General features: G+C 43.4%; 1 protein-coding gene across 4 annotated transcripts in view; it reads right to left on the reverse strand.

Annotated features, from left to right (window-relative positions):
- Positions 1-16479, reverse strand: part of ctdspl (CTD small phosphatase like) — a 197405-nt gene extending 180926 nt beyond the window's left edge. Inside the window, exon 1 of one of the 4 annotated variants that reach the window (XM_033040824.1) lies at positions 15443-16479. In XM_033040824.1, coding sequence (XP_032896715.1) covers positions 15443-15512 — 70 coding nt within the window. In that variant the 5' untranslated portion in view covers positions 15513-16479. The remainder of the gene's footprint in view (positions 1-15442) is intronic. The other 3 variants (XM_033040834.1, XM_033040853.1, XM_033040844.1) reach the window with 3 other exon arrangements.
- Between the last annotated feature and the right edge of the window lie 1039 nt (positions 16480-17518).

Raw genomic sequence — 17518 nt, forward strand, 5'->3', positions numbered from 1 at the left:
GCCAATTAACCTACAAACCTACACGTCTTTGGAATGTGGGAGGAAACCAGAGCATCCGGAGATAATCCACGCAGTCACAGCGAGAAGGTATAAACTCCGCACTCAGGATCGAACCCGGGTCTCTACTGCTGTGCCACTATTCTGCCCACTTGTACTTACTCTATAGTCAATCAGTTGAGCTTATAGGACTTGATATTACAATCCCAACTATAATTAATAATAATAATAATACATTTTATTTATGGGCGCCTTTCAAGAGTCTCAAGGACACCTTACAAAAATTTAGCAGGTAGAGGAAAAACATGTAAGGGGAATGAAATAAATAGTAGAGACATGACTAGTACACAAAGTAAAGACAGAATTCAATACAAAACACAATATGAGGCAATTAATGCACAGATGAAAAGGGAGGGGGACGTGGGGCTAAGGATAGGCAGAGGTGAAGAGATGGGTCTTGAGGCGGGACTGGAAGATGGTGAGGGACACGGAATTGCGGATCAGTTGGGGGAGGGAGTTCCAGAGCCTGGGAGCTGCCCTGGAGAAGGCTCTGTCCCCAAAACTGCGGAGGTTGGACTTGTGGATGGAGAGGAGACCGGCTGATGTGGATCTGAGGGACCGTGAGGGTTGGTAGGGGGAGAGGAGGTCAGTGAGATATGGGGGGGGCCAGATGGTGGAGGGCTTTGTAGGTGAGGATCAGGATTTTGTAGTTGATCCGGTGGGAGATGGGAAGCCAGTGAAGTTGTTTGAGGACTGGAGTGATGTGATGCCAGGATTTGGTGTGGGTGATGAGTTGGGCGGCTGCGTTCTGGACCAGTTGGAGTCGGTTGATGTAGGTGGAGCTGATGCCAAGGAGAAGTGAGTTGCAGTAGTCCAGTCGGGAGGAGATGAAGGCATGGATGAGTCTTTCAGCTGCGGGAGGTGTGAGAGAGGGTCTGAGTTTGGCGATGTTGCGGAGATGAAAGAAGGAGGTTTTAATGACATGGCGGATGTGAGGCTCAAGGGAGACGGTGGAATCAAAGATCACACCAAGGTTGCAGGCCTGGGGAGATGGGGAGACAGTGGTGCCATCGATGGTGAGAGTGGGGTTATTGATTTTGCTGAGTGTGGCTTTGGAGCCTATGAGGAGGAATTCTGTCTTATCGCTGTTGAGCTTGAGGAAATTATGTTGCATCCAGGTTTTTATAGCTGACAAACAGGAGTTGATATGGGAGAGGGGGGGGGGATTTGGTGCCGAGGTAGATCTGGGTGTCGTCAGCGTAACAGTGGAAGTCCAGGTTGAAGTGGCGGAGTATCTGACCAAGGGGGAGGATGTAGATGACGAAGAGGAGGGGGCCGAGTACGGAGCCTTGGGGAACGCCTTGAGTGACTGTGGCTGTAGCAGAGGTGTGGTTGTGGAGAGAGATGAAGTGGGATCTGTTGGAAAGGTAGGAACGGAGCCAGCTGAGTGCAGAGCCTTCAATGCCGAGGTCTTTGAGTCTGGTGAGCAGGATGTTATGGTTCACTGTATCGAAGGCTGCGCTCAGGTCGAGGAGGATGAGGATGTTGAGGGAACCGGTGTCAGCAGAGGTGAGGAGGTCGTTGAGGACTTTGAGGAGAGCAGTTTCTGTGCTATGGAGGGGGCGAAAGCCAGATTGGAGGGGTTCAAGTAGGTTATACGCAAGGAGGTGGGAATGAAGTTGCGACGCAACGATACCCTCCAGGGTTTTTGAAAGAAAGGGGAGGTTTGAGATTGGGCGGTAGTTAATGAGAGAGGAGGGATCAAGACCAGGTTTCTTTAAGATTGGTGTAACGGCAGCAGTTTTGAAAGCGGAGGGGACAATTCCTTGGGACAATGAGGAGTTGAAGGGATTAGTGAGGTAGGGGCAGAGAACGGGGAGGCAGGACTTCAGCAGGGGAGTGGGGAGAGGGTCGAGGGAGCAGGTAGTGGGTTTGGAAGAGCTGATGAGTTTTGAGATTTCAATAGGGGTGACCAGGTCAAACTGGGAGAGGAAGCAGTGTGGAGGAGGGGTAAGGAGGTCAGTGGAGATGTTGAAAGGAGGAGCCTTGGTAGGTGGTGGAGTAGATGCTGGGGAGTCGGGTACAGGGGATAAAGATTGATAGATGGTGCTGATTTTATCAGCGAAAAAGTGGAGGAATGAGTTGCAGAGACCCGGAGTAGAAGTAGGGAGAGTGTTGGCTCGAGGCTTGAGGAGGTTGCCCACTGTGGAGAAGAGGGTTCTGTGGTTTAGGCAGGGATCGGTGAATATGGAGGAGAGGTAGGCAGATTTTGCAGCAATGAGGGCATCTTTGTAGTCAGTGAGGTGGAGTTTGTAAGCTTCAAGGTGGACTGTGAGAGATGATTTCTTTGTGAGTCGTTCAAGTCGGCGACCAGTCTGTTTCAGTTTACGAAGTGCAGGTGTGTACCAGGCTGAAGATGTGTTGAAAGTTACGGTTCTTGTTTTGAGGGGGGCCATAGTGTTAAGGGAGGTAGACAAGGTGGAGTTGAGATGGTTTGTGAGATCATCAGGTGAGATGGGGGTTGAGTCCAGGGGGAGAGTGGTGGAGAGTAAGTCAGAGAGATGGTGGGGATCAATGGATTTTAGATTACGGAAGGTGATTTCTCGGAGGAAGCGGGGGCGAGGTGTCAGAGAAGGGATGGTGAACCGTATAAGCTTATGATCAGAGAGGGGGAGGAGGCAAGGATGGAGGTCGAGTACCGGTTGATTTGTGGAGCAGACCAGGTCAAGGATGTGACCTTTGTCATGGGTGGGAAAGGTGACGTGCTGAGTGAGAGAGAAGTTGTCAAGTAAAAAGGCGAATTCAGATGCGAGCTTGCAGGTGGGGGAGTCCATGTGAATATTTAAGTCACCAAGTAGCAGCAGACGTGGGGAGAGGGATGAGGCAAGTGTGAGGAGTTCAGTGAAGTCAGATAGGAAGGAGGGGTTTGGTTTAGGTGGCCGGTAAATGAGGATGACTGTCATGGAGGAAAGGGCTTTGAAGGCGAGGAATTCAAATGATGCTACTGGGGGGAAGGTGAGTTCAGTGATACGGAAATTCTGGTTGAAAATAACAGCGAGGCCACCTCCATGGCGGGAGGGGCGGGGTTTGGAGATGTAATTAAATCCAGGTGGGGATGTTTGATTGAGGGAGAATAAGACATTGGGTTGTTGCCAGGTCTCAGTGAGCAGAAGGAAGTCCAGAGTGTTGTCAAGGATTAGTTCATGGAGGGCAAGGGCTTTGTCGTTGAGCGACCTGGTGTTGAGGAGGGCAAAGTTGGCATTATGAGAGGGTGGAGGGATGGGGGCAGGCTGGAGAGATCTGAGGTTGTCCCGGTTGACAGTGCGTGCGGTCAGCTGGGATGGGGGGGTGACGCAGGTGAGGGGGGGCAGAGCGTGGTAGTGAGCAGATGGATGGAATGGAATGTCCGTGGTTGAAGCAAACAAGCCTGCGCCGAGAGCCTCTGTGGATGAAACGGGGTCGACGCAGAAGTCCAAGCTGTTTAACGACCTGGATGCAGGATGGGATGTGGTTGTTGAAGAAACCAGTCATCTGCAGAGTTGAGTATTTTAGCATGATGGTGAGGGTGCAGAGAGGTGTCCAGCGGTGCAGGTGCAGGTGGAGAGAGTATCCAGCGGTGAGGGAGCAGAGAGGTTGTCCAGCAGAGCGGGTGCAGCGAGGTGTCGAGCAGTGAGGGAGCAAAGAGGTTGACCAGCAGTGCAGATGCAGCGAGGTGTCCAGCATTGAGGGAGCAAATAGGTTGTCCAGCAGAGCAGGTGTAGAGGTAGTCCAGCGATGAGGGTGCAGAGAGTATCCAGCAGTGCAGGTGCAGATAGGTTGTCCAGCAGTGCAGGTGTAGAGAGGTTGTCCAGCGGTGCGGGTGCAGAGAGGATCCAGCTCCCTCACTGGTGCAGGGAGGTGTCCAGCGTCAATGGTGCACAGGCACAGGAGGTGTCCAGCATCCAGCATCGATGGTGCACAGGCACAGGAGGTGTCCAGCATCGATGGTGCACAGGCACAGGAGGTGTCCAGCATCCAGCATCGATGGTGCACAGGCACAGGAGGTGTCCAGCATCCAGCATCGATGGTGCACAGGCACAGGAGGTGTCCAGCATCCAGCATCGATGGTGCACAGGCACAGGAGGTGTCCAGCATCCAGCATCGATGGTGCACAGGCACAGGAGGTGTCCAGCATCGATGGTGCACAGGCACAGGAGGTGTCCAGCATCCAGCATCGATGGTGCACAGGCACAGGAGGTGTCCAGCGTCGATGGTGCAATTGGCACCTTCTTAATATCTTGAGTGGGGGTAGGGGTATAAACTTCATTGGGGTCATCAGGTGGGCACCCTCCTTCCTTAATCATATTACTAAGTAGATTGTTTCTTTAAAGTAATTATTTCCCTTCTTACAATAAAATTGCCGCCCTATAGAGAAACTAGTTCTTCCATTCGACAGCCGGCCCAAGTGCACTGTAAAATTATCTCAATAATAGATCGGCAGTATTTATGATTTATTTTTACACAATACTTGGCTGCAATACCCAAAGAAAAACCTTTTAATCTCAAAAAGATTAGAAAACTTCAGCACTGGGCAAGCTTCCTGAGGCAAATCACTATTTTTTTTTTTTAAATGCAATCTTGATACTTGGCAAGATAAACAAAGACGATAAAACAATGCGTCACATCATAGGGCATGGTTATCTAAAAAGGGAACAGGAGATTCACTCCAGTGAATAAACAAGTCAATTCCCTTTTACACAGGAAAGTGTCGGGCAACTTACAGGCAAAACATGGAAAAAGCAACAAAACCTCGTTTAGAATTTGTAGCACTAGCTACCAATGAGATGGAGGAATCAGTCTTCAGGCCGAGACAGAAAATCAAATTCTGAAGAATTGCATAGGATATTAAACCACAAGATTTTAATTAAAAGCAGCCCAGAAAAGCATCAAGAATTATACAAACGTAGAACAGTTCGATACTGTAAAGGACCCTTCGGCCCACAATGTCTATGCTGAGCAGGATGCCAAGATAAACTCATCTCATCTGCCTGCACGTGATCCATACCTGTCCTTTCCCTGTAGGTCGCTGTGTCCATCTCAAATATTATATTTCCCCGGCAGCGCGTGCCAGACACTTACCACCCTATTCCCTCGCACATTCCCACTCAACTCAAATTTATGCCTTCTAGTCTTTGATATTTCCACCTCAGGACAAAATGTTCTGACTTCTACCCTATCTATGCCTCTCATAACCTTATACACTTCTATCAGGTCGCCCCTCAACCTCCGTCATTACGCAAGATCTTAAATTCCGTAAGATTTGCAAATGAAACTGGAGAACTCACAAATAATAAACCTCGAGTGAGAAATCCCATTAAAAAATCTACATGCTCGAGGCATAACAAGATACTGGTGACTGAGAATGCTGGAGTTGAATGATCAGTCCAGCTTTAAGCACGCACACTAAAAGGTTTATGACAATAATGATCACTATTAATGGTACACCAGCTGTCTTGCTGTCAATCAAATCCTTGCGAAAATGGTTGATGAGGTTTCCATAACATAGCCACAATGGCTTGGGACTTTCTTCAACTACTCCTTACAGAAGCAATAACACCTGAACACACTGTTGTTATTGGATAGGCGAGCATCAACTTCATATAGACATTTGATTTTTGTTCTCATAGCAATCATCAGACTCAAAATAGTCAATAATCTTACTTTCTCATAGAGTGATCATCCAGTGAATTGGCCTCCACTGCGTTCTGTGGCAGAGAATTCCAAACATTCACAACTCTCTGGGTGGAATCATCAAAAAAGCACATCAGCGCCTCTACTTCCTGAGAAGATTACGGAGAGTCGGATTGTCAAGGAAGACTCTCTCTAACTTCTACAGGTGCACAGTCGAGAGCATGCTGACCGGTTGCATCGTGGCTTGGTTCGGCAATTTGAGCGCCCTGGAAAGGAAAAGACTACAAAAAGTAGTAAACACTGCCCAGTCCATCATCGGCTCTGACCTTCCTTCCATCGAGGGGATTTATCGCAGTCGCTGCCTCAAAAAGGCTGGCAGTATCATCAAAGACCCACACCATCCTGGCCACACACTCATCTCCCTGCTACCTTCAGGTAGAAGGTACAGGAGCCTGAAGACTGCAACAACCAGGTTCAGGAATAGTTACTTCCCCTCAGCCATCAGGCTATTAAACCTGGCTCGGACAAAACTCTGATTATTACCAACCACTTTCTGTTATTTGCACTATCAGTTTATTTATTCATGTGTGTATATATTTGTGACACATTTATCTGTTTTGTAGTAAATGCCTACTATTTTCTGTGTGCTTAAGCAAAGCAAGAATTTCATTGTCCTATACAGGGACACATGACAATAAACTCACTTGAACTTGAACTTGAAAGGTTTTTTCTCACCTCAGTTTTAAATGGCCTCCCCTTTATTTTTAGACTGTGGCCCCTGGTTCTGGACTCCCCCAACATTGGGAACATTTTTCCTGCATCTAGCTTGTCCAGTCCTTTTATCATTTTATACGTTTCTAAAAGATAATCTTCAGCTTAAAGTCTGAAATAAGATAAGATAGTCTTCAGAACCTGATTCACAGAAAGTAGTGTTCGAAGGACCTGCAGATGATGGTTTAAACCAAAGATAGACCGAGTCTGAAGAAGGGTCTCGACTCAAAACGTCACCCATTCCTTCTCTCCAGATATATAATTTACAAGCAAAGCCACAGATTTTTAGATTTCATAGGGGTGGATGTTTTTGAATTACAAGTCAGTGGCCCTGCCAATAATAAACAAACTTCATGGACATGGAAAATAAATCATTGATCATTTGATTGCGAGCAAACAAGACATTTCAGAAATTATATACACAGAAAACTACTGATTTAGTTGATCTATATCAGCTCAGTTAGTAATACTTCCTCCAATTCTGTAACATTAGCGTTCCACATCTAAAACGCTGCAACTCCTCTCCACTGCCAAAACCCATGCCTTCATTAGTTCCCCTAAGCAACCAACCCTTCTCAACCACACACAGGCTTCAAGTAACTAAACACATGGCAAATGTCATCTTCACTCACACAGAAAATCCAACGTAGCCATCAATCTAAGAACATTTAGTTCTCTTGCCTGAACAAATTTACTTTTGAATCTTAATGCTTCTTGAAGATCTCATTGTGTACATTTTCCTCATCCAACACTGAGCTTGCTTGTTGCTCCACCAACCTGATCCACGATTGATGGCTGTTTCTTTAGACACTATACTCCACTATTAATGGCTACTTCTACAAGGTAAGTTTTTTCCCCATATGCACAGCAAGAGATGGGTATACGCTGCCAGGGGTGGTGATGGAAGCAGATACAAAAGTGGCATTTAGATAGGAGGAGATTTGTATAACAGCACTATGTTTGGCACAGGCATTTTAGTTTAGTTTAGAGATACAGCACGGAAACAGGCCCTTCGGCCCACTGGTTCCACACCGACCAGCGATCCCCGCACACTAACACTATCCGGCACCCAGAAGGGACATTTTTTACATTTACACCAAGCCTATTAACTTACAAACCTGTACGTCTTTGGAGTGTGGGAGGAAACCGAAGATCTTGGAGAAAACCCACGCAGGTCACGGGCAGAACGTACAAACTCCGTACAGACAGCACCCATAGTCGGGATCAAACTCGGGTCTCCGGCGCTGCATTCGCTGTAAGACAGCAACTCTACTGCTGCACCACCGTGCCGCCTGGGCATTATGGGCTGAAGGGCCTATTCTTGTGCTATATTTTTCTATTTTCCATGTTCTATGTACCATTACCATAGCTGATCTCAAACCTTACAAACGGCAGTTCCACAAAATGAATAATTTGACAGAGGTCATAGCTCAAGGGCTAGATTCTTGGATGGACCTCACAACATCATACCCTAAACCAGCCACAGAGGATTGTTTACATCTCACAAATAAAAAGCACTGGCCATCATTTTGGCCCCGGCTCATCATACCAGAGTCAAGCAATCCAGGCCTCATGAATCTCTTCCAAAACATTGACCATCCCTTTCCCAGAGCAGCTGGATTCAGCTCAGAATTGCCATCCGCATAGTGCAGCCAAGTGAACAAATAGGAAATATCAGAAACGCATCCAAATGCCATCTTCCCCCAATGTAATTCACATTGTTGAAACATTAATACACCCTGGGGATTTAGTCGTCAAATTGATTTGAAAATTTAAACTAATTGATATCATTAAATGTCAACTAAAAGCAAGATGGAAAGGTGAAGATTATGATCAAAGAGGACTTTTGGATAAAATTATTTCATAATCACACAACCTTCAAACAGCAGCAAGGCAAAGTGTGTGACTACATACACTGCAAGCTCTATAATTGATAACAAAGAAATGATATAGCATGGCCCTTTCAAAAATATTAAATGTTTGAGGAGTAAAAGCTTGATGCAATATGTAGGATATATAGTCAAAAATATTTCCCCAAAATTTCACATTTTCCTTCCTGTATTTGGGTTATTTACAAAATTGAAATGACAACCCATAATTTCCCTTTGTAAACTTTTCTGGATTTTAAAACAATAACACAGGTAACCTCTGAACAGACATTTTGTATAGAACTAATCTGTAAAGCAATCTATCATCATCCATGTTATATTCGTTCTGACAGTGCTTCGTGATACAGAACATAGGAAAAGGAGGCATGGAGAGCAAAGATGTTATATATGAGGATGGAATTCAGCAGATGGAATAAGCAATTCAGATGAAAGTTGTTCCAGTTTAATAATCGTTAGTCTGCAGTAAAATGCAAGATCCTTTGGCATTGCAAGCAAATGAGAAGTAATTAGTAGTGAGATTATTTATATTCAATGACTCCAAAGAGCTTCCCCCAAAGTATACTGTAAAATCCTGCATTCTTTAAGAAACCCAACAGACTGAAAGCACCAAGTTCGTGGATGGCGTCACTTGCTTATTCCCCCCCCCCCCCCCCCCCCCCCCCCCCACGAGTAGATATTACCACATTCCTTACATTGCACTTGTGGCATGGAGCAAGCAGAGGGAGGAGATCTCCCATTGAAACTTTGCTCCAACCAAGCACACCACGCAACATTTTTCAAATATACTTTATCCCACAACAGGAGAATGTTCACAGAAACACAATTTTACTTTTGCAGTTTTATTTAAATCAACTATATCTGTTACAATCAACCTTCATAGCCAACCCCTTTGAAGTTTGCCACGGGGGTCGAGAAGCCAGAATAGAGAAAACTTGTACATGCTCTAAAATGTACATGGTACATTTGCAAAATGAATTAAAACAAGCAACCCTTCAAACTGCGGCACGGATCTGAAGACTAAAGTAAAGTACTCAAATTTAATTATCTTCTGGTTACAAGCGCCACTCTGTCGCTTCCCCGGTTAGCTTCCACTGGAATGGCATTCTGTCAAAATTCAAAGATGAAAGAGATTGTTTGGAAGTAAAAAGTTGTATTATTTAAATAAACTTTTTTTTTTTTACAAGAAACTGCCCAAATCTAATTTGATTTCCAAACTTCTTTTCTCCCCTTTCTTTGCAAAGGGAGTTAACCATTCACGTTTTCTCAAGTTATTTCCTTCCCATTGAAAACACACCAGAACCACATGAAAAGATTAGCATGGCCTTCCTGTCCCCACCACAGACCCTTACAAGTGCCACACTGATCCAATTATTGGAAAGTGCACACAAGCATCTTGCAATTCTGTTGAAAGGTCAGTGGTCCAAAACATTCTCCACACATGATGCTTGCCAAACTGCCCTGGCATTTTCTGTTTTAGCTGTGTTTGCTTTCAAAACGGTGAAAATGTCCCAAAGTATTAATTGGAGGAAAAGATAACAGAAGCTGATGCCAAGATAATATACAAGCTATTTTAAATCAAAATGTTGCACAATGACGTACTTTTTAAGGGGGGGGGGGGGGGGGGGGAGTCGTAGGTGTAAGGGAATTCCTGAATTTGTCATTATGGCAGCTGACCAGTTGGCAATGGTGGAGGTTGGGCAAGGAACCAAAGTTGGAACTACCTAGAGATTTGGTCAGTGCTGGGGCCATGAACAGATGGGAAATACATTATGGCTTAAAACAGATTGGGAATATAGGTAAACAAGCACAGTGGTAATGGACTAGAGAGCAAGCAAGCTAACTTCCTGTGAAGAAGCATGATTAAGAAGTTTGCAATGTTCCCAAAGTGAACACTGTGGGCAACGGCAATGTGAAAAATTCTAAGCTGCAGGAAGACATCAATCAAGGGGTTAGGATGGGAGAGAAATGGTAAGTGGAATTTTAGCCGGAAAAAGTATGCTTATGCATTTGGGGAGGGCATACGAGATGCAGTATACAGTAAATGATAGGGTGCTAAGAGATAGGAACAAAGGAATCTTGAAATATGTGCTCACAGAATCATACTTTAACGCAGCAATTTAGCTCTCCCTCCCATTCCCAATCTGACCTTTCTGTCCTGGGCCTACTCCATTGTCAGTGAGGCCCAGTGCAAATTGGAGGAATAGAACCTCATATTTCGCTTGGGTAGCTTACACCCCAGCGGTATGAACATTGACTTCCCTAACTTCAAATAGCCCTTGCTTTCTCTCTCTCTCCATCCCTCCCCCTTCCCAGTTCTCCCACCAGTCTTACCGTCTCCGACTAGATTCTATCTCTGTCCCGCCCACTCCCCTGACATCAGTCTGAAGAAGGGTCTCGACCTGAAATGTCACCCATTCTTTCTCTCCAGAAATGCTGCCTGGCCCGCTGAGTTACTCCATAATTTTTGTCTACCATAAATATGCAGGACAGGTCTATAAAGAGGTTAAGGTGGTCTTTATTGGTCGACACAGAATACAAGATCATATGGTCATAAGCAAAAGCAAACAAATTGCTGGAAGCACTCTGCAGGTCAGGTAGGCATCTCAGGAATGCATGCTGGAGATCCTTAAACAGAACTCATGAACGTTTAATGAAGGGTCCTGGACCTGACACGTCAACACTGTTTCTCTTTCCACAGATGCTTCCTGCCCAACAATTTATTTTTGGGGGGGGGGGGAGAAAGGAAGAGGAGAAAGGGTCAGGAACTCTGCCATAAAGGATTGTGTATTGATCATAATCTTTTAATCTGGCTTGTTTGAATTTGACACGAGGCTGAAGTTTTACTAAACATTCTGTTCTTGCAACAACTCTTGCCCTGAAGGACTTGTAAGAATACTTTACTTCACTAGTACCGTGGCACTTTATTTCTACCAAAGCATTCAAGACCCCAGCTAGGCTTTGAATCCAGAATAATGATCTCCAATGCATCTGTATCAGTCCATCACACAGATCAGACCCCCTACCCATTCACTCCATCTACACTTCACACTGCATCGGAAATGCAGACAACACAATCAAGGACTTTTTTCACCCCGGTCATTCCCTCTGCTCACTGCTCCCATTTGGCAGAAGATACTGACAAAGCACGCACTGCCTGACTCAGGAACAGTTTCTTCCCTCTGTTAACAGGCTTCTGGAATTGTGGACATAATCCTAATCTTCCAACCTACCTCATTGCAGACAATGAATTTTTTTCTCTGGCACTGCATTGATACAATGCTGAGAACTATATTTTGCACACTGTATTTTACTGTTCTCTTTACCCATTGAATTAATAGTATTATCTGATTTGCCAGAAAGCACACAAAGCAAACCTTTTCACTGCTCTTCGGTACATGTGACAATAAACATAAATAAAAAGTTAAGGATACATATAGAAAGGTACTAGCCTGGAGTAACGACTCCATCAAATTTCCTATAACTAATCTATCAAGATAATAGTCAAGTCCGTAAAACACTCATTCTCGGTTCTGTTACACCCAAGACTATCCATTCTCCCACTTATTTGAGGCTGGATTGGCAACATGTGTTAATCTCCAAAATTCATCAGTGCAGTAATTTCTAAGTAGATGTAAAATATACTTTTAAATAAAACTCATTTTTTGAAGTTGATACGTCAACCTCTAGATGATTACATTTCTGTTTTTCTCAAACTAACTAAGGCCGAAGGAGACCTGAAGACAACTTGGAAGACCTGCACAAAGTCTTTCCAGCCTCTAAAATTTTCACAAACTCAAACATATTTATACACTCAATACATCCTGTTTCTATACATGCCAACAGGGGTATCAGGCAGGACCAATAATGTGATTGAAGAACAAAAGGAAAATATTGCCGGTGGCTGCAAATCTAAGGTAAAAGAAAATGCTGGAAACACTCAGCATGTCAAACAGCATCTACAGAGAGAGAAACAGAATTAAAAGTTTCTGGTCAATGACCTTGGACTATTTGGATTACTTTAACTGATGCTGCTAAATTGAAAACATATTTTAGCCTTGTCACAAACATCCATCCCTTCAGACTGCAGTACCATGGATTAATTGCAAGTTTACATTGGAAAAATACAGAGCTCTAACATTTTCATATCAGTATGCTGGTATTAAGGGCATATTCGCCAATTAATAACCGAATCACATGAATTCCGCAAAATAAATTCACAACCCTCCCATGAAATCCAAGGTTATAATATTATTCTGGACAATTTCAATTCATGGGTTTTACATCAAATATCTTAACAGACAAGATATTCAGACTGGAAGGTCTGACAACGACAGCAAAAAAAACAGGAAGTTTCTCCATTTCCATTTCTACTGTGCAGCGAAAAATTCTCATATTACACGTGTGTCATCATATTCAGTAACGATAATTTAAAATGAATAGCACAAATGTTCTTTCTTAAGCACAAAAAATAAGTTGATTTTTTTTATTAGCCTGCTTTTGATCAAGTATTCCTTTCAAGTTGGATTGGTCATCTTAAAATTGTCTTCAAGAACTAGATGTGTGTCTGTGTGGTGGCATTCAACAAGCTGTGTGTTGTGCTGTTAAAACTACTGCTTACAATTTCCTGTGTCTAGTGCTGAAAATTCAAGGGAATCTTTATCAGGAACATTATTTAAAAACGTATGGCTCAATATTTGCCAGATTAAGGCTTTATGGTCTTCCTATTTTGAAACAAGTCAAAAACAACGCAAGCTGAAAGACTGCCAAAGCAGGCACATACGTGATGTGAAACCTTCACTAAACAGTACAACACTGCACACAGCATTTCAACCTTGTAATTCAAGCTTTGACAAAAGGGTATGGTCCTTCTCCAAATTTTTTAAAAGGCCTAGCTGAAAGCATGCACAAAGGAAACCATTTAGAACGTTAACTGAAGCCAGGCAGCATTAACCTCCTGTTTCCTATCACAAGACCTTGCTCGGCAAACAGAATAGGAAAGCCCATCATAACATAGTTGTGAAAAGAAACTGAATGCATGACTATAAACTGAATTTTTGCACAAACATAGCAAGTAGCAACATAGTTCATTATGTAAAAGGAAAACGTATATAGAAGCACACTTTGTACCTCACAGTACGTACGTTTTGGTGATCCTTAATTATCAAATATTAAATTTCCTTCTATGCAATGACATGTTAAAAAAAAAACATTCTAGCTACCACAAATAGTTTGACCAAATACCTGGACTTTACCAGGTATTTTGACAGTTCATAGCCCCTAAAAAAGTTTGGGTAAACCAGACACTGCCATCTTCTAACATGTTCTTTCATATCCAACCATATTTACATTAATTTTAAAATGCAAATTCTTGCTGTTACTCCGAAAGAGTTGGGATTTACAAACAACAGTGCCACTGATTCCAGACCACACATGTTTAAGCTCTTGTCTAGAATTTAAGCTAATTTTAAAAATCTTCAATCCTGGGAATGATGCATGCAATGGAAATTCCCACATAAGTATTATAAATGGTAAGAAAACAAACCACAGAAAATTTAAGAAGTTGCACAAGCAAAAACTATAACAATTAAGTACTTTTGACAAGCACCCTTTCCATAAGAGGGACAATTCCATCAAACTTTTTTGTACAATGTTAAATTGTCCAAATATGCAGAGTACTGCCCTGCCGACTACAAAATTCAGGTTCAGAAGGTACACTTAAAAGTATGAAATCAGGAAAATACTTTTAAAAATGCTTGCCAAAACTACCTTGTTAACTAAATAAATTCTTCGTCACACTAAAGCAAATGCCTTTTAGTTTTAATACCAACTCAAACCTCATCTACTTAGATCCATCCCCTCCATGAGCTCCAAATGCCTAACCGGATTTTCTCTTTTAAAAGTTCCTACTGGCAACTATGTGTAGATGGTTTTACCGATCCAACTATCATAACTTTTTACACCCTAATTCCAGAATGTGATTTCTTTCTAAACACGGGCTAATGCATAGTTTCTTCCTATGTTAAACGTTGTTGGATTGCTAGAGGAAATACTATTTCCACAATTTCTATTTTACTTTTTTTTTTTTTTTTTAATTGGGAGGGGAGTGGGAAGTGTGCCATTTTCCATTCAATTCCACAGATGACAAGACAGTGGGCGTGGAAAAGTGGATAGAGCTCACGCTAACAACATCGTTTGACAAACAACTACAGTTTCTCTCTCTCTCGCCATAGAAGCGTTTAAATTATTAATGCATAATTCTACACAGTAAACAAACTCGGCGAGATTGCCCCTCCCTTTAAACCTCAATTGCATAATCGATCAATAAAAAGAAAACCACCTTTGATAGGGCGATGGGGAGAGAAACATAAAGTGACTCTCCCCTTATTTTTCCTCAACTCTCCATGTCATTGAATCGACTGAATTCCCTTGCATCTCCCGCTAAACTAGTTGCTCACAAACGAAACGATCACTTTAAGCAAGAAAAAGATTGGGTGAAAAATAAAATTCAACACAGAGTGCTCAAATCCTTTACTGTGGAGTGAAGGAATACTTCCTTTAGTGAAAACTTTTTTTCACACAGAGAGTGGTGAATCTGTGGAATTCTCTGCCACAGAAGGTAGTTGAGGCCAGTTCATTGGCTATATTTAAGAGGGAGTTAGATGTGGCCCTTGTGGCTAAAGGGATCAGGGGGTATGGAGAGAAGGCAGGGATGGGATACTGAGTTGGATGATCAGCCATGATCATATTGAATGGCGGTGCAGGCTCGAAGGGCCGAATGGCCTACTCCTGCACATATTTTCTGTTTCTATGTGTCTATGAAGTATTCACTTCCAAGCCAAATTTACGATAGATGTCACATATGCGCGCGCAAATAACATTTCAATACATTATATATTATTTTTTTAATCAGCATTGGCACTTAATTAAAGACTAAAAAAGTAAATACCCAAAGCTTGGGAAGGCCAGGGTCAAGAATTGGTTGCCACTTTACAAACTCGAGTGCCTCCTCCATCCATCCAACCAACCCCATACACACTTGAAATTTCCCCGCCCTTCAGATTTTAGTGGTTTCAATTATGTTTCTATTTGGGATAAAAGATGCTCAATTGCCTTACCTTTTTCCTGGGACGATGAAATAATCTCATCCTCTTTGCAGACCTGCGTTATAATGGACGTGCTGTCCATCGAACAAGCCCTCGGCCGCCGGGCCCTCGCCTCTCTCTCTCCTTCAGAAAATGCACCGAAAAAATAACCCCCCCCCCCCCCGAGGAAATTTTTAAAAAATAATAATGTATATTATTATACAATAGACACCAGCCAGAAAGAGGAGGCCACGTCCTTAGAGAGAAAAAAATTACAGGAAATATATTTCCCTTGCAACTTTTTTTCGTGTGTAAAAAAAACGATTCTTCCACACAATCAGAGGATTAATATTTTTTTGTTAAAATGTTTGAGTCAGTCCACCATTTAGATTAACGTTGATGGGTGGAGATTGTATATATATATATTATAAAACCAAGATTCAAAAAATAACCGCCTTTGCGCGGCGGCGGCGGCGGCGGCCCGGGAGAGGAGACGCCAGGCTGTCCGGTGAGTGTGTGCTGAGGAGAATTATCTCTCTCTCTCGTTCTCTCCCTCTTCTTCTGTTCCCACGCAAACAAAAAAATCCTCCTGGTCGTCAACGGAGAGACGGGGGAAAAAGACGAGGAGTTTTGTTTGTCGTCGTCGTCGTGCCGAGGCCGTGGGGTTTAGCGGTGGGTGTTTTATCCTCCACTGTCGGTGGCGGGTTGTTGCTGCTGCTCGTCCTTTTGCTCTCCAATATGGAGGAGCTCGAACTTCTCCAAAACAACAAGAAAATGTGCGCCGTCTGTTTCAAGAAACCCTCCTCACTTTTTTTTCCGCCTTCTCCTTTTTCTCCCCCACTTTCTTCCTTCCTTTAGGAGGGTTTTTTTTCTTCTCCTCTCTCCTCCTTTCTCCTCTCCCCCCCCCACCCCACCCCAGCTAAAAAAAAAAAAAATTGGCTTCCCAATTAAAACAGCAACTCCTGGCCGTGAATAAAACGAGATGCCAGCGGAGCAGTTAAATCCAAGTCATTTTTTCCAACCGCTCTTCCCTCCCCCTGCCTCTTTCCACCACCCACCCCCCCTCCCCAGACAAAAATAATAATAATAATATTAATGGTAATAGTCCAGGCAGAGAAGAAATCCGAGCTGATGGTGTGTGTGTGTGTGCACACAAGGCGAGCGCACACACACACATACTCATAAACCAGCCCTCACCCCGCCTCCTCCCAACTCCACTACACTCTGGCTGCCAAGAATAAAATAAAAGTGGCAATTGGAATGAGAGAGGTTTATAACGTGGGCAACAGCATCCCATCCAAATGTCCTGGAATTGCAGAATACTTCTCATTTCTTTGTTTGAGAGGAATAATTAATCCAGAGTGCAAATATCTTTTTTTTTGGAGGGGTGGTATTAAAAAGCCATCTTTTAGTTGAGAAATATAGCATTGAAACATGCCTTTTAGTCCACGTTGACCATCGATCACTTCTTCACACCAGTTCTATGTGATACTACTTTCTCATCCACTCCATACATAGTAGGGGCAGTTTTACAGAGACCAATTATCCTATAAACCCGCATGTCTTTTGGCATCTGGGAGGTGGAGCACCTGGAGGAAACCCACGCAGTCACAGGGAGACCATGCAAACTCCACACAGGCAGACAAAACGTCAGGATCGAACCTGGCGCTGTGTGGCAGCGACACTTCCACCTGCCCTAATAATGCTTTTTTGCAGGGGTGGTATTTCAAAAGCTACCTAATGGTACATATTTTTTTAACTGTCCATTATGTTTCTTTCTAGAGTTCAATTTAATCTCTTCTCCAATCCTACCATAATCTAAATATACGGGAATACATGAAACACAACTGGTTTGGTCAAACTACAAGCAAATGCTTGCACCTGCACATACTCCATATCCCTCCCTTCCATATCCATATGCCTATCCAAAATGCCGCTATCGTATCTATCTCCAATACCTCTGTCTATCCTATTTATGCCTCTCATAATTTTATTTACTTCTATCAAGTCCCTCTGCAACCACTGGCGTTGAGGAGAAGACAATCCAAGTTTGTCCAACCTCTCCCTGTAGCTGATATCACCTCATTCAAGCATCATTCTGGTAAATAT

Source organism: Amblyraja radiata, chromosome 2, assembly GCF_010909765.2.
Source record: "Amblyraja radiata isolate CabotCenter1 chromosome 2, sAmbRad1.1.pri, whole genome shotgun sequence".
NCBI lineage: Eukaryota > Metazoa > Chordata > Chondrichthyes > Rajiformes > Rajidae > Amblyraja > Amblyraja radiata.